This window comes from Trifolium pratense, linkage group LG7, assembly GCF_020283565.1.
Source record: "Trifolium pratense cultivar HEN17-A07 linkage group LG7, ARS_RC_1.1, whole genome shotgun sequence".
Lineage (NCBI taxonomy): Eukaryota > Viridiplantae > Streptophyta > Magnoliopsida > Fabales > Fabaceae > Trifolium > Trifolium pratense.
The window spans coordinates 7,634,288-7,655,607 of NC_060065.1; the positions used below are offsets into that span (position 1 = coordinate 7,634,288).

Below are 21,320 nucleotides of genomic sequence, written 5' to 3' on the forward strand. Positions count from 1 at the left end.
TATAAAGGGGATTGGTTATTATACATAAGCTATCCTTATGCACCATGCATAAGTTACTTAGTGCACCCCCCAAATTACTTGTGCACCCCCCAAATTACTAGCACACCCCCAAATTTTTCATGCACCCCCCACATTACTTGTGCACCTCCAAATTTCTCATGCACCCCCAAATTTCTCATGCACCCCCAAAATTTCTCGCACACCCCTAATATGACTTTTGCCCCCCAATTTTATTTTTTTGGTCCCCTCCACATTTCTAGCCTAAACCATTTTGTTGTGGGAATGGTTTCAGAGATATGCACTCCAAAATCATTAAGTGTATAAGATGGTTTTAGAGTACAACCCTATAATTAGAATACAAACAATAATTGTGATTTGAAACCATTTAACCAACATAATGGTTTCCAGAATTTTTAAAACCATATAAACACACATAAAACCATTTTACAATACAAATGGTTTCAGTGTATAACTATCTGAAACCATTTAACCAACATAATGGTTTCCAGAATTTTTAAAACAATAAAAACACACATAAAACCATTTTACAATACAAATGGTTTCAGTGTATAACTATCTGAAACCATTTAACCAGCATAATGGTTTCCAGAATTTTTGAAACCATAAAAACACACATAAAACCATTTTACAATACAAATGGTTTTAGTGTATAACTATCTGAAACCATTTAACTGGTTTTAAATAATGATTATAATTGTACAAAAAAAAAACAATTATGATTCTAATTATAGGTTGTACTTCAAAACCATCTTATGCACTTAATGGTTTTGGAGTGTATATTTTTGAAACCATTCCCACAGCAAAATGGTTTAGGCTTGAAATATGGGGGGTTAAAAAAAAATTGGGCGCACAAGTCATCTGGGGGTGCGTGAAAAATTTTGGGGGGTGCGCTAGAAATTTGGGGGTGCGCGAGAAATTGGGGGTGCATGAGAAATTTGGGGGGTGCACGAGAAATTTGGGGGTGCGCGAGTAATTTGGGGGGTACGTGAGAAATTTGGGGGGTGTGAGATTAGGTGTGAGTGTGTGAGTTGAGATTGGCTAGGATTATTACATGTGGATGCTCAATCTAATGGATGTTATTGACTTATGTACCATGCATAAGGATTACACTTATGTATAATAACTTCTCCCGTTATAAAGATATTTTTTAAAAAACATTATTTTTCAAAAAAAAAACATTTTTTTTAATTATTTGACCAAAATAAAAAATTGTATCTACATTATTTTTCAAAAATGTTTTTTTTAACGAGCCAAAATTATATTTAACAAAAACAGTCTTTTCAGTACAAGATGTGTCGAGATAGACTATCAAAATTTATAAAAAATTAAGAAAGATAAACAGAAAAAATCATACAAGGCTCAAACATAGCAAAAGACTAGACCACCAGTTATGATAGTTTGAAGATAAAGTAACATTTGTCTTCTTCAACCACCTATAGGAAAAAATGTTAATATTATTTTGTTGTACCGGTTGAAAAAAATCAAATTGAGCTCATCAATTCAAGTATAAGATCAATTAACTATTGTATATGTGATAGGTTATAGGTTATAGGTTATAGGTATATAAGTCATAGGTCATGTATATAAATAAATTTAAATATAATAATAGTAAAGTCATAATTGTAGTGATAATTTGGTTGTAATAGTAGAATAATGATGTGTCAATTGTAGTGCTAGTATTGCTAAAAACAAGTAAAATTTGTAGTGCTAGTATGAGTAAATTTGACGAGATATTCTTGCATGGTCTCATGACCAAGGAATATTTATTTGGTCACACTCAAAAAAGATAAATGTAGAAAAAATAATAATTAAATAATACCTATTTTTTTAAATGATTATATAATTTATTGTGTTTTGAGTATGTGACCAAATAGATATTCCTTGGTCATGAGACCATGCAAGAATATCTCAAATTTGACATTTTATGTGTATCGATCTTTCTTAGATATTATATATATATGATATCATTTTTTTTATAGAATATCATCGTATTCATATTTGAGAAAATAGAAGATTTAACTTCTTAGTGAATATAGTTCAATTGACATGAACATTGCAAATTATTGTAGGATCGGAATTCGAATCTTGATACTCTCATTTATTCATCTTTAAAATGTGGAATTATTGTCACCAGGGCCCAAGCTATTTAGAAAGAAGAAAATGCAACAATAATTTTACACTAAATATTTAATAACGAATGTCTTGTATTTTGTCGAATCACATAAATATTTTAAAATTAGTCGTATGGATATAACAATTTGCTACTTCCAGGCAGGATTTTTTTCGGCTAAGCTCGGGAACCTTCCCTTCTCTCTTGATCTCAGATAGGTCATGTCAAGATTGTTTTTTATGAGAGTGTTCGATTGGCTGTCCTGGAATCTGGAACCGGCTTCGCGAGACCATTTCGATCCACACTGGAGTTATTGTAGAGATTTTATACGGAGGTCAACTCCATATCATAGGAAAATTTTGTTGTTCGAAGTTGGTTCAGAATTCAAAAATCTTCATTGGCTAAATACTATGATGAAGTTTGTTTGGAAACTTATTGTTTTTTCAAATAAACTTTGGGTCAAATAATGTGCTCAAAATATCATGTAGTATGTTGATGGATCGTAATTATAATGGTATTTTTTTGACAAAGTAATTATAATGGTATTAAAACTTGTTTTATGTCTCACTTATTATTGAAAATTATTACGCTAAAGCTTCACATACTGAGCATGACATGTTAACAACATATAAGTATAACAATTATTAGTCCAATAGTATTGATCAAAGCTTCTCTAGAGATTGCATTGGTCATTATTAATTCATTCCCATTCATACAAGCATGCATGGTCTACAGAGGGATAAGCTAATTTATTGACAGAAAAGTCCTACAACTGCATACTTGACAATGTTTCATGCAACATGTGATACAGATTTTAATTTGCAACCCAAATCCTATACAAATAATTAAATATGAAACTATATAATTTGCAAATCCTATAATAATAGGAAGGATTTCCAAATGACTATAGATTATACATATGTAAATGAGTTGAGTTCTTAAATCTAATATCATTCATAAACAAGTTTCATTTTGAGCTCAAGGTGGTGGAGAAATTTTCTGGTTGAAATTGACTCCAATGTCAAGTCCATTATAAGCAATTGGAGCATACATCCACATATCATCAGAACTTAGAAGCTACAAAATAGATAAAAATCCATATTAAAAAAATGTTATTGTGATTGCATTCACCTTTGATTAAACGCCTATCTAACGCGTGATTCACGTATGTACCTTGATTTGGAGCTGCAAAAATTTCACATAATGGATTGCATCTTCAAGCATTGTGCTTATATCAACCTGCATGACCATCCATATATGAAATTTTCTTCTCCAAAATGAAAACATAAAAAAAAGTTCAAATGCCGAAATAAATTACCTTTGTTCCATTTGGTACAAGATTCTGTAGAATTCTTAGTCTGTCGTTTATTTTCTCCCTTCTTTTCTGTAATATTCAAAAAGACACAATAAACATCACATATATTGCTATTTGCTATCACACAATGAAGATTAAAAAAAGGAATAGTTATAAAAGACATTGATGCTAAAAAAAAACTATAATTACCCTTGCATAAAGGCTTTGAGGATCTGTGGCTGATCCTCTATTAGCTCTTGTTTTCCCATTTGAGTTGAGAGCCATAGTTGATTTAGATGCTGAAGTAGCCCCTCCACTGATTTCCTCATACATGTTATGCTCCTCTGAGGTATAACCACTAGAGCTATGTCCATCTACACTTGCATTTGTTTCTTCTGCCTTGTTCCCATTTCTATCAACCTTTTTGCTCTTCTTGGACTCTGTGTTCGTCACGCATCTTTGAAGCTGAATTTCGAAACCAAAAAATGTCAAATCATTATTAATTAAAGTGACACTAGTGGTCATTTTACAAAGTCTTTGTAGGGATTTGAACTTCGTTCCCTGAGGTAACAAGGTCAGACTCTTACCGTTGAGCTGACAACTCATAGATCAGAATGTCAAATTAATTAACTGATCGAGTTAATATCATATGATATAAATATAGACAAAACAAACTTACATCTTTTGAAGCATGAGGTTTTTTCGTTGGATTCACACATTTGTCTTTCTTATCTTCTGCATGCACTTGAAATTCTGGCACATCAAGCATCCTTTTCACCTTCAACGGCTTCGCGGGAAAGACAATAGGTTGGACTTGACTGTGATCAAAATTCTCTGATATGTCACCATTATTAGCTACCATATGATTAGAATAATCAAAATAGTGGCTATGATTAGTTTCTTGTGAATTATAGTTGTTGTGAGAATCAAACATGGATTGTACTCCAAAGTTGCCATGATCTTCCATTAGCAGAAGTGAGGTTTGATCAAGTAATTGTGGTGGTGAGTCATCATGTTCTTCAGTTGCAAACATTCTTTGAAAGCATTCCCATTCACCATGAGGGAAAGCTTCAAGTGTTTGATTCATTTTACTTAGAAATCTTCTAAGAGGAAAAGGGCTATTAATTCTAAATGGTTGGTACTTAATTACTTACTTGTGTTAAGCAAATGCAAAACAGAAGATATTTATACTTAACATGAGGATTGACTAATGACTAAAGAACAAAAACAATTTTAATTAGTAGTAATCATTGTGATGGGTAGGTACCAATATTCTGTAACTAAAACTCAAGGCCAATAAGAGGCAAGCAACAACTCATAGGGGAGCCAAATTTGATGGAAATGATAATGTAGAAAAATACCGTTATTCTAGACACCTCAGAGTCAAATTTGTAACTAAAACTATCATAAAAAAGACAGCTCGTGTAATTTGAGTTCAATTAATGTGTGTTTTCATATTTTAGAAATCAGAAATTGTTGCATTAAGTGTGAGTGGTAGTCTGCATTGAATATGAAAGAACTAAATGTTTGATTTTGATATATAAAACAGATGATCATATATCTAATGTCTTAAAGTTTTTGCTAAAGACGTGATGTACTAATCGCTTTAAGGGTTCTGAATGTGGATGATCTCTCAGAATCCCCTCATGATCAACGGTGGTATCAGAGTCGATGATTTGACGACGTGTTCGACCGGTTCCTTGTGTCGAAAATCTTCTTGGCAACGGTGGTCAGCTAGTGTGTCTTAGCAACGACAGTGCAAGGGTATGGATGAAAAAAAAAACTTCCGCTTAAGGGGAGCACGATGAATTGAAATATTGAATGAGTCACATTTGACGAAGAGATTGTTGTGGCAAATGTGAGGTGAATTAAGTCTCACATTGAATAGAAAAGTGGAAGTTGTGTACTTTATAAGTGAGATGGTTCATAAACCTAATGTGCATTATCCGAGAGATATGGTTTACAACTCACTTGTGTGTTGCTCTTGGTCTTATGTGGATGATTTTGGGATCACCTCATGACTCTTGTTATTGCTCTTGGTGCTCCCCGAGAGGCCAATTTAAAGTATAGTTTGACTTTGTATAGACCGGTCCAACACACACCGAAAGTGGCACAAAAAGAATTTGAACGATCCGGATTTATTGTTGACTATTGACGCAGTTTCACGCCGTAATCAATCCTAACCGTTGATTTGAGATTCGACAGTTCAAATTTAAAATACAGGGAGTATGAGAAATTTGATTCCAATCTGAACCCTAACATCTTGAGAGAAAAACACTAGGTCCCGAGCTTTCACCATTACACAATCCATCGTGGCGTAGGAGTTGTGTGAAACTGTGAATGCAGTGATAAACAGAAAGAATCGTGTGTGGAATGGATGGAAATAAACAAGATTAATTTGGTCCATGGGCGGCCACATCGTGGGGATTTGTCTGACATTCTTTAAATCATCCAAAGACCGACATGACAACCAAGGATGCCCTTCCCTGTTTTCCCTGTTAGCATACACTAAGGTATTTCAGATATTAAGTTATGATTTTATTCTGTGGCAGGTATTAATAATTATAATATATGATTTTATTGGTCTTGAACTTTGAGAAAAACCAAAACTATTGTTAATAAATAAAATATATACTTCATTTGCATGACTCTTTGTAGAAAACAATACTGCAGATGAGTCTTAATCATCCTACCAACTAAATCAAGTTGACCAAAACGATGAGAAATAACATTGCTAAAGGAGGAAACAGCATGGAGATGAAGATCTTGTATCTGCCTCATGAATTGATAATCCAAATCCTACTGAGGTTGCCGGTGAAGTCTCTTATACGTTTCAAGTGCATTTGTAAGTCATGGTTCTCTCTTATCTCTGACCCTCGCTTTGCAAAAACACATTTTGAACTTACCACCGCACACACTGATAGAATTTTATTCATAACATCGACTCCTGAAATTCGATCCATAGATTTAGAAGCATCCCTTAACGATGATAGTGCTTTTACTTCACCGAACCTTAACTTTTTGCTTCCTAGATCTTATTCTGATCTTGAAATTAAAGGTTCGTGTAGAGGGTTTATAGTTTTGTGTTGTTCTTCAAACATCTACCTATGGAATCCGTCCACCGGAGTTCACAAACAAATACCTTTGCCTCCTTTTGGTTCCAATTTGGATGCAAATTATTTCTTTGGATTTGGTTATGACCATTCAAAAGATGATTACTTAGTGGTTTCAATGTGTGATGATCCAAACTCAGCTACATTTTTATCACACTTAGAATTTTTCTCATTGAGAGCTAATACATGGAAAGAAATTGAGTGTACTACTAGTACTCACTTCCCTTATATGAATGCGTGTGATGATCCTAGAGTTGGGTGTCTCTTCAATGGGGCTATTTATTGGATGGCTTTTCGTCATGATATATCAAGGAATGTTATTGTTGGCTTTGATTTAATGGAAAGAAAACTTTTAGATTTGCAATTTCCAGATGATTTTGACCATGAACCTACCAATTGTGGTTTATGGGTATATGGAGAATTTCTAAGTTTATGGGCTATAGATTATTATGAGAATGATACGGTTGAAATATGGGTGATGAAAGAATACAAAGTGAATTCATCTTGGGCAAAGACTCTTGTTCTTTCTATTGACGACATTCCCACTCAATACTTTTCTCCTTTATGCTCTACGAAAAGTGGTGATATTATTGAAACCGATGGTGTTACTGGATTGGTGAAGTATAACAACAAAGGGCAGTTGCTAGAGCATCGCTCCTATTGTAACAATGCATCTATATCCGAAGTGGCTCTGTATTCAGAGTCTCTACTTTCACTCCCTGATGCGAATGAACAAGCTTAAGAAGATGATAATACAAGCTTAAGAAGATGATACAAACAAGAAGAATGAGCTTGTGAAATATTCTCTCTCACCATTTTCTTGATATTTATAATTATATTGTATTATGTACTCTTGGGTTATTGCATATGTAGGGTAACATGCATTTGTGGCATGAGCCAGTATGCAACATGAGTTGTTAAATGTACTTAATTAGTTTGTTATTATCCTAATCAAGTTGTTTTATAGTTTGTTTATATGGTTAATTTTAATTATCTACCTACTTAGTTAGTTACTGGTTCGTTTCTCCTTTTTAGCTTTCCTTTGTATTTTTCTGTTTTAGTTTTTTTTTTTTTTCATTCTCTTGTTCATTCCCTGCACTTGAAGAAAACAAGTCATAGGGGAGCCAAATTTGTTGCGACGATAATGTAGAAAAGCACTGTTATTCTAGACACCTCAGAGTCAAATTTGTAACTAAAACTATGTATCATGAAAAGGACAATTCGAGGTCCAAGTTCATTTAATAATAACACATAACTGGGAAATGACTATAGTTGAGAATTGAGATTAACAATGTAGAGATAAGGAGAGAAAATCATGTGTGAAATGGAAATAAACAAGATTAAATTGATCCATGGGCGGTCACATCGTGGGGATTATTAGTCTAACTATCATTCTTTAAGTAATCCTAAGACCGACATGACAACCAATGAACAAGGATACCCCTAGCTGTTTCCTTCAATCATTCTCAGGTCCTCTCCTTAGCTTATACAGATAATGTATTTCAGGTGTTAAGTTTTGTTTGGTCTTAATCTTACTAAGGAGTGCTTAATAATATAATGCATGCAAAGGTACAATAACACGTCAACTAGCCCATAATTTATTACTTTGGGATCCATTTCACTACAAAATATTCATGGCTGCTGTAGCTTCCTAATGCATTTGGAACAATCACTTCAGCAACATAATGCATAAACCACTCATAATAAACATGAAACCTGTTAGTTCCAAGACATTCTCAAGTCTCAACCCCTAAGAGGGATATAGTCGCGGTATGGTTTTACCGTGAGGGATGGAGCGATGCCAACAACACATTCGGTTAGGAAAGAAGGCAAGAAGCAAGCTTTAAATATAGTCCACAAGTCTTGCCATAGCATATATATATATATATATATATATACCATTCATGTGACATGCTCATTACACCTCATCATTCAAGTAAACCCATAAGTTAGGATCTTTCGCTACCAAATGGCAAACAAATAAACAAGTCTTCAATATTAAAATAGGATAATGTTACATACTGCTCGAGCCTGACAAACACAATATTTTATTTTAAAAATAGCCCTTAATGTGAACTGAGCTCACAAACACTCGAGCTTTCTGCAGTAAATCCCATCTAAAGTCATCAATAATGCTCCTAACGAGAGCCAGCTCAAATGGTCAAATAACTAGAACCAATCACAACAACAAACATCAGGCTCCTTCTCCTTCAACTAAGATGAACAAAGACTTGCCGCCCAGCTTTTCTCTCCCCTGAAATAAGCCAAAAGCAAGAGAACAGTTTATAAGTTATAACAATGAATTTTCAATCACAACGAGCAAGATTTGATATTCGAAGTATTCATTTAATGTACTTGGGAAGCTATTTTTTACTAACACTTTTCAAATTAGTCAAAAGCCAAGATAACTATAGTTACTAGTTACAATCCATCCTAGTTACATGCTTCAGTAAAGTCCAGAATACGTGAATACAACAGGTTCTAGACACACGTTATCAAAATAATAAGAGCGAGCAGCACTTCAATGGTAAAAAACTCAAACAAATCATGAAAGTAGAGAGGAGTTCATGTGGTGGTGATTTGCACTTGGACTATTTTTAAATCAAACATTATTGATCAAGAATGGAGTGCATCAATTAATCCCACTACTGATGAGTGTTGGACTCCAAAGTCCAAACAAATTTTGTCTGTGTTGCCTTTTCCCAACCCAGAATCAAGGAACGTAAGGGACTAATGAGACATTCTTGGTTAGACATGATGCATATTCGGCTTAGGAACTAAACTGATTAAATCTAGCAGGTCTGGAAAAATCTTGTTAGGTGGTATTGAATTAGAAAATGGTACCCGGTAGACTGTGTCCAGGCAAGAACTTTTTAGATGAAAAAACAAAATTTGAAGATATAATTCAATTTTTACCACCATCGTTCTTTAGTTCTGCTCATGCTACTTGAGTTTCTGAAATGCAATCTGTGACTTACAGAGATAACAATCATCCAGATTCCAGACTTCTGGTGGTCATTTAATTTTTTAAAAATACCAAATTACTTTCTTTGACACAAAAATACTAAATTAAAAGCTAAAAAAGTATCATGCTGTAAGATATAAATAAATTGAACCAAACAACTACCCAAAAGAATGATAGATATGTGAGGAATGTACCTTTAACTCTGGTAATTCAATCACACAAGCGCACTCAACAACATTCACCCCAACACGTTCTGCAATAAAGAGAAAATAAATAGAACAACTGAGAATGCATCAAAATGTTGAAGTTAAGCATTAAACATAGTATAAAATGTGCTTCCCCATAAAACACTTGCTTGAAAATACAATTATAGTGGTAGATCAAATGATACTATTAGTTTAATAGCTAGAAGTGAGGCATCCAATTGTCTCCGCAGTAAAGGAACATAATACATGCATTATTTGTCTGAATGTATAAACCAATAAAAATAGGAAAGAATATCATGAAATCTATGAACTGTGATAGGATGATGTTTTTGTTATTTATTACAACTGAAGACCTAAGCCCATATTTGATATCTTCACGAATTCAAAAGACTTTTTAATCCGCAAACAAAACTGCAAATCATCTTCCAATATAAGATACAGCAAAAAACCCTGCCCGGTGCTCACAGCACTTATCTTACATGAGATAGACCCATCATGTAGAACTAAACAAAAGGACATGGGTACCTAGGTCATACTGACTCATGCATAGTTATTAAAAATAAGAATAAACCTCCCCTACATATAAGTTAATGGATATTTTTTGTCAATTAAGCATTTGTATTGACCAGTTTACCTAGAAGTTTAATTGCAGCACATAAGGTTCCACCAGTGGCAATAAGATCATCTATGACCAAGGCTCTTTCACCAGGTTGTACAGCCCCTACGTGCATTTCTATTTTGTCAGTTCCATACTCCAAAGAGTACTCTTCTGAGATAACCTCTCCTGAAAAGAGAATTGAAACACCACCATTAAGAAAAAACAAAGATCAAGAGTTATCAACATTAGCATAGTTTAGTAACGAACTTGGAATTAGAATACCATATGAAGCACGGAGGTTCAAAGACCTCAAACCATAATCATCTGCTATGCAGGATGTTCTGAAGATGTTATATAAATAAATACAAAAGACGATTGTGCAAAACATATACCTGGCAATTTTTTGGGTTTCCTCATTGGTACAAATTTTGCTCCAATCGCCAGCGCAATGGGTGGGCCAAAAATAAAGCCTCTTGCTTCAACGCCTACATTATGTCACAAATAAAACCATCAGACACAAATTAGTAACTTAAGTTGAGAAGATTCAAAAACAGCAAAACTAAAAGAATATGAAGCATCTACAATTCTAATCTATCAGAGAATAGAGTAGTTAAGTTACTGCTAAGCTATAACAGAATGTAATCAAAATATGTTAATACAGTTATTGTTAGTAAAAAATGTACTTTCTGTTGTATATATAAACCTCACGAGTAAACAACTAAACATCTCATTGAATAATATAATTTTGTCATTGATTCACAGAAACTTGTTTTCCTCCCTCTAACGTCTTCCTTTCTCAATACTACATTTCCAGTCACAATCCCCTTTGTTCCCTTCGACCCTCCCTCATTTCTATACTCTGGTATAATGACTCGATTGTTGATGATTTTTCTTCTACCATCTTCTGATGTTAGGATAAATTGATAAAAAAAATCCCAGTTTGGCAGCTCGTATGGAACTACGTCATAGAACTAAACGAATTACTCAATGTAATTCAATGTAATTCTTGTTAGAACAAATTCAACATAATACTTAGGTCTAATACTCTAATTCACCTTGTACTCAAATCACTCTGTACATATAGTTTAATTTGAGTCTTGTTTTAAATAAATTTCCACTCTTACCCAAGATACATGAACTCCAATTTCCCTTCCCCTGATGTAAAAGGGTTTAAAGCAATAGTAAAAACATAAACAGAACCAAAATTGTACATTACATACAAGCTATGAAAATATTAAGCAAACAGAAACATGAAATCGTGAATAATACCTGCGACGACAGAAATGTTTTGATCTCTGTACCTCTCAACAAACAAGTCAATGGTGTCTTTGAAAGCCTTTGTATCGAGAAGCAGAGTGGTTATGTCTTGAAACATAATCCCTAACATTGAAGAAAAAAAAAGAAGCGAAGAACCCTATAAAATACTATACAGCCAAAAAAAAAAATAATCTATGGATCGGGAAAAAGAGAGAGAGAGAGAGAGAGAGAGAGAGAGAGAGAGAAAGAGAGAGAGAGAGAGAGAGAGTATTAACTAACCTGGCTTGGGAAAATCGGGGATGATACGGATGGCAGATGAAATTCTGGCAATACGCGGGTCTTGATCTTTAGAATCCTTTGATGCCATTTCTGTAAATTGCGGAGAGTCACTCGCTGTACAATAAACAGAAAACAATGAGGTTCGATGAATTGCGGAGAGAGAGAGAGAGAGAGAGAGAGAGAGAGAGATTACATGAAGCAGTGGAGCGGAGGGGTTTGAAGCGAATCGAGGATGAATTAGCGATGATGGTTAGGGAGAGTGGTGGGAATCTAAGACAAGAGGGAAGAAGAGTGGCAGTGACGGCTGAGGGTGACCCAAATAACGGATTGGAATTGGAGGAACACAACAAAAACTTACTACTTGATTGCATTTCTCATGCCTCAGATTATTGCATCACTTTCCTAATGTATTTCACCCCAAAAAAATTAATTGGGAAACTACCATTTTATTCATTTTTGTCAATGTTCGAATTACGGCATCTTCTATATATAATATAATGTCCTACTAACTGAGTTAAGCTCATAGGATAACTACCATCTTATTTTTTGAAAGGATAACTCATCCTTTAATCTTTGAATGTATTAAAATTATAAATATTAGTGGGTCAGGCAAGCGCGAAACGCGCCTGCCTGTGTCTAACTTATGTAAAAAAAAAAAAAAACATGTCTTATGTTATCTCAGTTTGTTAATAAAAGATTTTTGCTACTAAAGAAAAAGATGTGTCTTATGTTATGGTGAGTTTATTAATAAAAGATTTTTGTTGCTACTTAAAAAAATCAAGAGTATTGTTGGTATTATGAAAAGTCATACCAAAACTCATGTATCCTATTTATATATAGTGTAAATATCCACACTAAAAAATGGTTATGCATACGGTTATCAATTCATCGAATCAATCACCCATGTATGAGAGGGTAAAGTTGAAAATAAAAAAAATTCACACCAAAAAGAAGTACTCCCTCCGTCCCAAAATATAAGCAAAAAATAGTCAACAAAAGTTGATGTATTTGATTAAAAATTTAGTCCAAATACATCCACTTTAGTTGACCACTTTTTACTTATATTTTGGGACGGAGGGAGTATCTCTTTATTATATGCAGGGGCGGACTTAAGAAGACTAGTATGTGGGCCTATGCCCCCACTTTGGTGTGAATTTTTTTTTATATATTGCTACTATACATATAATATATATTCCATTATCTAGTAAATAAATTTATACCAACGATGGTTAGCATGGGATCGAATGACATTCCCGAAAGCCTCAGGAGGTATGGGTTTTCGTGATTTACACACTTTCAATTTGGCTATGATTGCAAAGCAGGGGTGGAACATTATGACAAAACCACACACGCTTGTCGCCAAATTATACAAAGCAAGGTACTTTCCAAATTCCTCTTTTTTTGAATCTCACATTGGCCCTAATCCTAGCTACGCTTGGAGAGGCATTTTGGAATGCACGTCAGGTACTAATAAAAGGGTGTAGGTGGAGTATTGGTAGTGGAACTAGCATAAAAGTCATGAGTGAGCCATGGTTGAGAGAAAAAGAAGGGGCTTGGATTCCATCACCACAAGTTCAAGGTGTGTATATTATTACGGTGAATGAACTTTTGCATCCAAATATGAAACGTTGGAATAAGGAGAAAATTGAATCTCTATTCCCCATGCATATTGCTAATAGTATTCTTGATGTTCCGCTGCATGATATGTTTGAGGAGGACAAGCTAGTATGGTTTGATGACTTACATGGTCAATATAGTGTCAAAAGTGGGTATAATCTCATGTTAAATTGCACAGGTGCAGTAGAGGGCTTAACTAGTCACAGTGACTGGAAAACTCTTTGGAAAATTCAAGCTCCTCCAAAGGCCAAGCACCTCCTATGGCGTATTTGTAAAGGGTGTTTGCCAACAAGAATTCGACTGCAAGAAAGGCGTGTACCATGTCTGTTATCATGTTCTCTATGTGACCTAAGCAATGAGGATGATTGGCATATTCTGTTTGAATGCAATGACAGTGTACAAGCAAGACAAACTGCAGGCCTGGATCATGTTATAGCGCCTCGATTACAGCAGTGAAGTTTGTGCAGCTGAAGATCAACAGACAGCTGGAGTTTTTGCTATGCTAATGTGGGTGATTTGGAATAATCGCAATAATAGAGTGTGGAATGATTTAAAGGAGTCGGGAAGAAGTTTAAGGGCGAAAGCAAGGCTACTATGGGAAGAATGGAGCTCGGTGAACCAACATCAGCGCAATAACCAACCTGCAGAACTGCTGCAGCAGACTCAATTTTGGCACAAACCGTCCTCGGGTTGGTATAAATGTAATGTCGATGCGGGCTTCCATAGGGACCTAAACAAAACTAGCCTTGGCTGGTGCTTGCGGGATCATTTGGGCAACTTTGTGATGGCTGGGACTGGTTGGAGGGAAGGTAATTATTCCATTGTAGAAGGTGAAGCTTTAGCTTTATTTGAAGCGTTAAAAGTGATGGAACAAAAGGGCCTCTCTCATGTTCTTGTTGAAACGGATTCGAAGAGTGTAGTTAATGCTATTCAACATCTCCGCGATGGTCATTCACAATTTAGTGTTCTTATTCGTAGTATAAAAAATGTATTGTTGTTACATCCAAACTTTAAGGTGAGTTTTATTAAGCGACAAGCGAACATGGTTGCTCATACGTTTGCTAGGGCGGCCACATCTTGGTCTAGTCGTTGTATCTTTGAGACATTACCTCCTTGTATTGCTTCTATTTTAAGTAATGAAATGAGTTGAGTTTTTGTTTGTCAAAAAAAAAAAAATTAAATTATACCAGTCCACACTCAGGCCCACACTTACTTGATCCAAAACTTACTTAGTGGCCCACATCCACAAATTCAACTCCTATATTTACCCTTTTCTCATCGTCTTCTTCTACTGACCACGACAACACCGCAAGTGACGCCGGCAACACACCATTTTGCCACCGTCAAAACTTCTCGGTTCAGCATCCTACACTCCCCTGTTCAACATTCCTCCATTTTTTCTTCTCTTTCTCCATTGTTAGATCTTCTAAGAGGTAAACCCTTATTTTACTTTTTTATTTAACCAGTACAGAAAAAGTCAAAGCGCAGAATGGAGAAAGTTTCTAATTTACATCATTTTCAAGTTCAATTGTTCTATGAAGTGATTGATCGACAAATTCAAGAGTTGAATAATCGTTTTACAGAAGTGAATACTGAGTTACTTCTTTGTGTAGCTTGTTTAAGCCCGAGACACTCATTTTCTGCATTTGATAAGGGGAAATTGGTTCGTTTAGCGCAGTTTTATCCTTCAGAGTTTTCCCCGATTGAACTATTAGCACTAGATTGTCAGCTTGAGAATTACTTCTTAGATGTATGCTCTGATAACGAATTTTCAGAGTTAGGGGGGATCAGCGACCTCTCTATAAAGCTAGTGGAGACCAGAAAACATGTTGTGTACCCATTGGTATATTTACTTTTGGAATTATCTCTGATATTACCGGTGGCAACTGCAACAGCTGAAAGAGCATTCTCTGCAATGAATATTATCAAGAATCGGTTGCGGAATCGCATGAGAGATGACTGGTTAAATAATTGTTTAGTTACTTATATTGAGAAAGATATTTTTCTTGATATTGAAAAAGAGAAAATTATTCAATATTATCAAAATATGGAAGGTCGTAGAGAACAATTATGATGTATTTTTATGCCTTTGAAAATGAAATGTTATATTTATTTAATGATGCAATTTTATAGTGACCCCACTACGCAAAACTTCTGGGTCCGTCCCTGATTATATGTATAGAAGATATAGATATTTTAAATATCTTATTTCATACTCCCTCTAGTTCTAGATATAAGAAAAAATTTACTTTTTAGATTCATTATAAAATTAATGTACGAGTAGTAATTTTAGGGATTAAATTGACCAACTAATAAAATAGCATATTTGGTAATTAAATAGACTACATAAAAATATATTTACGGATCAAAATGACTAAGTGTGTGTTTAGTTTAGCGGTGACTAGAATTGAGTTTGATAGAATTGAGTTTGACAAAATTAATTTTGGTTATGCTTAATTAGTTAAATGGTCCCTTAAAGACATTTTAGGTTTCACAATGGTCCCTAAAGAAAAAAAGGTCTGAATTGGTCCCTTAAAGACATATGTCTTAACCATATTGGTCCCTTCCGTCTAATTTTCACGGAAAACGTTAACTTGTAATGACGTGGCAAGTCAAGGAAAGATTTTTTTTTTTTTTTTGCAGATCTTCATCTTCTTCCTTCCCCTTCTTCACCATTTTTGCAGATCTTCATCTTCTTCCTTCCCCTTCTTCACCATTTTTGCAGATCTCGCATCATCATCTTCACAGAAATCACATTCCAACATTCCGATTCCAATTCATTCTAATTCCATACCGATTTATGTTTTTTATTTATTTAATTGCTTTTATAATCAAAGTTTGAATTTGAATGTTAATCAAAGTTTTGATTTTAACTTTTAAGCAACTCCTATGAATCCAGATCCGAAAAATCAAAGTTTGATTTTTAATGTCAATCAAAGGTTTGATTTTAGCAACTGCCATGAATCCCATGAACCCAGATACGAAAAATCAAACTTTGATTTTTAACAACCCCATGAATCCAAAACTTCTAGATTTATTTGTTGTTTAACAACCCCATGAATCCGAAAATAGAGCAAAGAAAGGAAAAAAAACCAGTAAAAACCAAATCCCTCCACGCCTGCACCATTTCATTTTGTTGTTTATGTGGTTTTTGTGTTTTTCTGGATTTATTTGATGAATTTATGAACATGATGATGAAAATGAAGAACAAGGTAAAGGAAGAAGATGAAGAAATAGAAAAGAAAATTAGTTGGTAATGGTGCACCGTTAGATATGGTGGACATTCAAAATTTAATGGCTATTATTTTTCAATAAGATCAAACGACTTAAATTAAGAGATTTATTGAGATCTATGGTGGACCAAATGTAATGTTAGTCCACCTAATACATTTTGTGTTAAAAACTAACAGAAGGGACCATTGTGACTAACAGTCATATAGTTAAGGGACCAAAATGAACCTTTTTTTCTTTAAGGGACTAATATGAAACCTAAAATGTCTTTAATGGACCATTTTACTAATTAAGCCTTTTGGTTAAAAGTGAGTTGAGGATAAAGTGATTTATGTTTGGATATCTATATTGTAAAAGCAATTTATATAAATCTATAATATTATCTTTCACATCTTCTTCATCAACATATTACAAACTTAAGCTTCTAAAATATAACATTCATCTCTATCAAAGATAGCTAAACATAATAAAGGGAAGAACATAAGAGATTGAGAGAGAGAGAGAGAGAGTGAGAGAGAAAGAGATAATATCTGCTTGAAACCAGAAGAAAAAAATTGCATTTTAGTAGTAATTCTTTGGTTCGTTTCGATTATGAAAAGATGAATTTTTAGAGACCCACACCCGTCTGTATATAAGCATCCATGACTTATATTTCACAATTGTTGACTCGAGACCAGACCCGCACCCGATCGAGTGCTTCCAAATGTTGGTTGTTATGCCGATTTCGTGTCGGGTCGCGAGTCCATTCTCAGCCCGAATTTTGATACATTGAGAAACTAATGTGACAGCAAATTACACATTTGATAAGTAAAATGGTACTAATTTGCTTGAAATTTTTTTTTACTTTGATGAAATTTGTTATATGGTCTATGTTTGGTTTTGAGATGAAAAAAAGATTTTTAATGAATAGATTCTGTAAAATTTCATTATAGTCTATGAATAGGGATGACAAAAAAATTCGTACCCGTGGATATCTACGTACGGATAAAATTCGCCACGGGTTTAAAGGATATGACCGAATAAAATAAATGGATATTTCAATTATCCGTATATAATGAATACAAATGCGGGTTAATCCATACCACTAATAAATTAGTAAAATTACGTAAATGTTCCTATTTAAATATAAACCGTAGTATTTTTATTGTATAAAAAAAAGTTCTTCTTGTATTTTTGTGTTTTCTCTCCATATTTAATTGAGAAATTTTTTTAGGTTATTCTGTAAAAAATTTCATCATCTTCTTACAACATTTCACTTACAATAAAAAAAATCTTAATTTGTCATTTCATCCATGAATATCCGTAAATATCCGCGGATACATCAAAATCCATAGATTATCCGCTTAGCGAATACCCACACGACCACGCGAATACGGAGCAAACTGTTGGGAAAACAATCAGGAAAAAAAAATTATCCACGCAATAAATAAAAACAAATAGAATATTCAACCAATAAATAAAACCAAACAAAATCAACTCACAATAATATTTTACTACCAAATCTGCAATAATGTAAAACTAAATCTGCAATTTTTACAAGACAAAATTGCAACTTATCAAACTCTCACACAATTGCAATTTTTTACGAGCACTAAAATTGCAAACCATCTTAACTTTAATTTTTGCATGGAAAAATTGCAAACCGTCCTCTCATGACTCACAACTACACTAATTCTATAAGAATAGAGTTGTTGTGGTGAACAAAACTCAATATATAACTCTCCATATTTATAATAATTTTCTACTTCTTTTTTTTTCCAACTACTCGATGTTGAACTTCTTAAATGAATACCCATTTTGGCCCAACACAATCATGAATATCAATCATATCTATCCAACTAAGTGAATGAAGATGTAATAGACAATTCTTTGAAATTGATGTTAATTTTGAATGAACATGAACAACTATCATAAAAAGAAAAGACATAAGAGAATTCAAATCCAAAAATACTATCATACAATACATGTCTCAATACCATAAATTTGACTATGAACACGGTATAAAAATGATTCGACAAGTGCGCATGTGAAATTGAATGTTTGGCTCATTTTTCTTTAACAATCTTTGCCTGGTTAGCTTTCCAAAATCCAATAGCATTACTTCTAGACTTTTTTTGTTTTGAAAAATTTCCACATAAGTGAACTGAAAGAATTCAAAAGGAAATAAACTTCGTGGTTGCATGTTCTTAACCTTATCCAGTCGTTAAATTTCCAATTATAGTAAAGTCAAAAATCAACATAGAAAATCTCATTCCACCCAAAATTTACTGTCACTTGAACCTTCCCCAATTCCACCTTGAAGCTTCACTTCAGGGTTTTTCTAGAAGAAAAAATAAATCAATTTTTTTTTTTAAATAATAATAATTTTTAAGAGCATTGCATCAGTTTGTTAAGAGTAATTTTTTTTAAAAAAAAGTTTTTTTAGGAGAAAGAAAATAAGTGTGAAAATGTTGAGGTAAATTTTTTTCTAGTGGTTAGAAAGATGAATAAGTCGAGTGTCAAGAGTTTAAATTCCTGGCTCTGTATGGTGCAGTATCCATACCAACTGGGCTGGGCTCACGGGAACAAGATAATTTTAATTTTTAAAATAAAAATAAACGAGATAATTACGTTCATGTAGAGCTGATATAATCTGAACTAGGCTTCAGAAATGGATTGAGCTAAATGGGTCAACTTCCGACATCTCAGTTGGTGGTGAGTGTTGATGATGGTTGTGAGAGTTTGACGATTTCGGCATTGAAGCGTTGGAGGGAAGGGTACCTACAGTCATGGTAGCACTCCGACGCTCAAGTCAGTATATGAAAGAGATTTAAAGAGTGTAATTGGAGGCGCAAAATGTCATACATAAGAATTGATGTATGAGTGTTTATATATGAGAGAATATTAGGGTTTACAGTACTGTGGGGTCCCCCATGTGTAGTGGATCAGCCACAGATAACACATGTATTGCCCTTTCGTACAAGCACTTGAGGACGGTTTAGGCAGTTCACCTTTAATCTGTGCTCGTTTGTATGTTTGTCATGGTCGCGTTCCCACATGTTTATTCTTATCCCATTTGGATGGACCTTCTCGTATGTTGGGCTTTTAGCCAATTCAGAATATAATCCATTCGCCAAACAATCTTATTCAATACGGCAAATTAGGTTCTACATGTTTAGTATTATTAGTTTCTTGCAAGCTCTAACCCTAAGTATTCATTTTAAGGTAAGACACCAAACAGGCAATAGTTATAATCAATTGAGAGAGGTTAGGTTACATAATAACAAACAGACCCTCCCTCCACATGCTGTTGCTGACGCTTATTTAGCAAAAATCCTTCATGTGATCTGGCCGGTTATCTTACTCTCCTCTCACCGTGACAAACGGCATGCAGTGCCCCAATTTGTTCTCAAATTTTAATATAATATTAATTATTCATAATTTGAATGCCATTTGCATCCATATTAATATTGCATATACACCGAACCATAGATGATGAATAATCAAACTCAAAGACTCACTTTCCAAGTTGTAAAATGGAAACAGTGCTATGTATACAAAGTTATTTAAAGTCGGCTACTGTGACATTGACTAAGAAAAGTCGTTGGTGGCTAGTTCCCACTGTCCTACCGGTGGAACAAACATTGTTTCGGACCAACTTCCTTAATCACATTTAATCTCAATTAAAAACAATAAAAGAAAAATTGTTATTATACTTTTCCCTCATTTTGACTTTTGAATGTAGAGTCAGTCTTCCTTACTATCTCTATATTATACTATACTAGTATATGCCAAATTGCAAACACAAATTTTCCTGAAACTTTTAACATTTTTGCTTGTAAAAATTAAAATTCAAATACCAAATTTTAGCTAAGATAAAAAAGACTTGTTCATATTATCTTCATTTTACGATAGCTATATTACATGGGATCTGATTTAGGTGCAGTAAAAAAATATATAGCCACACAATCTAATATTAGTGACTGTCTGATCAAATTAAATGATACTATTGATTTTTTTTTTGAAAAAACTAAATTAGCCTACCTAAATTGGCGCCAGAGAGAATCGAACCTCAGATCTCAAGAGGAGCACACTCTCAGGTCCCAAGCCAATATCAATGCACCAACCCAAGTGAGTTTGGTACTATTGATTTAAAAACAGTATTTATAAAATTATTAAATAAAAATTAAGTTTATATTTTTTTAAACCGTTCGACCACAAACTCTATAACGGCATGTTTGTTCCTAATTATCAGATACATCCATTATTTATAGACAATTATCAATCTTATAATTGAGTTGAGCCTAAATCATTCTTACAAAATTGGATAGTGAAATAAAAATTGTCTTTACTTTACTGTCACAACCGACGTGAAACTTACTTTATGGTTAAAAATTAAACCTACAACACAACCACATACTTAAGACTTCAGAGAGAGGTTGAAAAGTCTTACATCTTGACATCTTGTACAAGTCACTTGTTCTATCTCTATCTAATCTTACTCGCTTTTAAAAAAAAAAAAAAAACTGCAGTCGGTACAACAACACTTTATTTGACTGATGAGAAGGTCCACTACTACTTCTACTGGCCACCTTTGAAAACTATTGTAAAACACGTGCACCAAGCTTCTCCACATGTAATAATCTACTC

At 33.9% G+C, this 21,320-nt stretch overlaps 4 protein-coding genes across 4 annotated transcripts; 2 read left to right on the forward strand and 2 right to left on the reverse strand.

Annotated features, from left to right (window-relative positions):
* Positions 1-3,109: 3,109 nt before the first annotated feature.
* Positions 3,110-4,512, reverse strand: LOC123895772 (transcription factor RSL3-like). Its single transcript, XM_045946261.1, has 5 exons — positions 4,105-4,512; positions 3,636-3,890; positions 3,450-3,515; positions 3,305-3,370; positions 3,110-3,208 (listed from the first exon to the last, which is right to left on the reverse strand). Exons 1-5 carry the CDS (start codon positions 4,510-4,512, stop codon positions 3,110-3,112), a joined length of 894 nt encoding a protein of 297 aa, XP_045802217.1.
* Positions 4,513-5,636: 1,124 nt separating this feature from the next.
* LOC123894293 (F-box/kelch-repeat protein At3g23880-like) lies at positions 5,637-7,489 on the forward strand. The gene is made up of 2 exons (XM_045944251.1): positions 5,637-5,938; positions 6,099-7,489. The coding sequence occupies exon 2, from the start codon at positions 6,144-6,146 to the stop codon at positions 7,278-7,280; it is 1,137 nt and encodes a 378-aa protein (XP_045800207.1). The 5' UTR covers positions 5,637-5,938; positions 6,099-6,143; the 3' UTR covers positions 7,281-7,489.
* A 1,021-nt stretch (positions 7,490-8,510) lies between these two features.
* Positions 8,511-12,304, reverse strand: LOC123894294 (adenine phosphoribosyltransferase 1-like). The gene is made up of 7 exons (XM_045944252.1): positions 12,037-12,304; positions 11,844-11,957; positions 11,577-11,687; positions 10,700-10,792; positions 10,344-10,493; positions 9,698-9,756; positions 8,511-8,792 (listed from the first exon to the last, which is right to left on the reverse strand). The coding sequence occupies exons 1-7, from the start codon at positions 12,212-12,214 to the stop codon at positions 8,733-8,735; spliced, it is 765 nt and encodes a 254-aa protein (XP_045800208.1). The 5' UTR covers positions 12,215-12,304; the 3' UTR covers positions 8,511-8,732.
* Positions 12,305-13,946: 1,642 nt separating this feature from the next.
* On the forward strand, positions 13,947-14,636 carry LOC123894295. The gene has a single exon (XM_045944253.1). It carries the CDS (start codon positions 13,960-13,962, stop codon positions 14,608-14,610), a length of 651 nt encoding a protein of 216 aa, XP_045800209.1. The 5' UTR covers positions 13,947-13,959; the 3' UTR covers positions 14,611-14,636.
* Positions 14,637-21,320: the final 6,684 nt, after the last annotated feature.

Excerpts from the sequence above, each read along its gene's own strand:
- LOC123895772 (XM_045946261.1), bottom strand. The coding sequence starts at position 4,512 with ATGAATCAAACACTTGAAGCTTTCCCTCATGGTGAATGGGAATGCTTT. Across the intron at positions 3,891-4,104 it reads AACCTCATGCTTCAAAAGAT|CTTCAAAGATGCGTGACGAA; the intron begins GTAAGTTTGTTT and ends TTCGAAATTCAG. Across the intron at positions 3,209-3,304 it reads TTTTGCAGCTCCAAATCAAG|CTTCTAAGTTCTGATGATAT; the intron begins GTACATACGTGA and ends TCTATTTTGTAG.
- LOC123894293 (XM_045944251.1), top strand. The coding sequence starts at position 6,144 with ATGAGAAATAACATTGCTAAAGGAGGAAACAGCATGGAGATGAAGATC.
- LOC123894294 (XM_045944252.1), bottom strand. The coding sequence starts at position 12,214 with ATGCAATCAAGTAGTAAGTTTTTGTTGTGTTCCTCCAATTCCAATCCG. Across the intron at positions 11,688-11,843 it reads CCCCGATTTTCCCAAGCCAG|GGATTATGTTTCAAGACATA; the intron begins GTTAGTTAATAC and ends CTTCAATGTTAG. Across the intron at positions 9,757-10,343 it reads TGCTGCAATTAAACTTCTAG|AACGTGTTGGGGTGAATGTT; the intron begins GTAAACTGGTCA and ends TCTTTATTGCAG.
- LOC123894295 (XM_045944253.1), top strand. The coding sequence starts at position 13,960 with ATGCTAATGTGGGTGATTTGGAATAATCGCAATAATAGAGTGTGGAAT.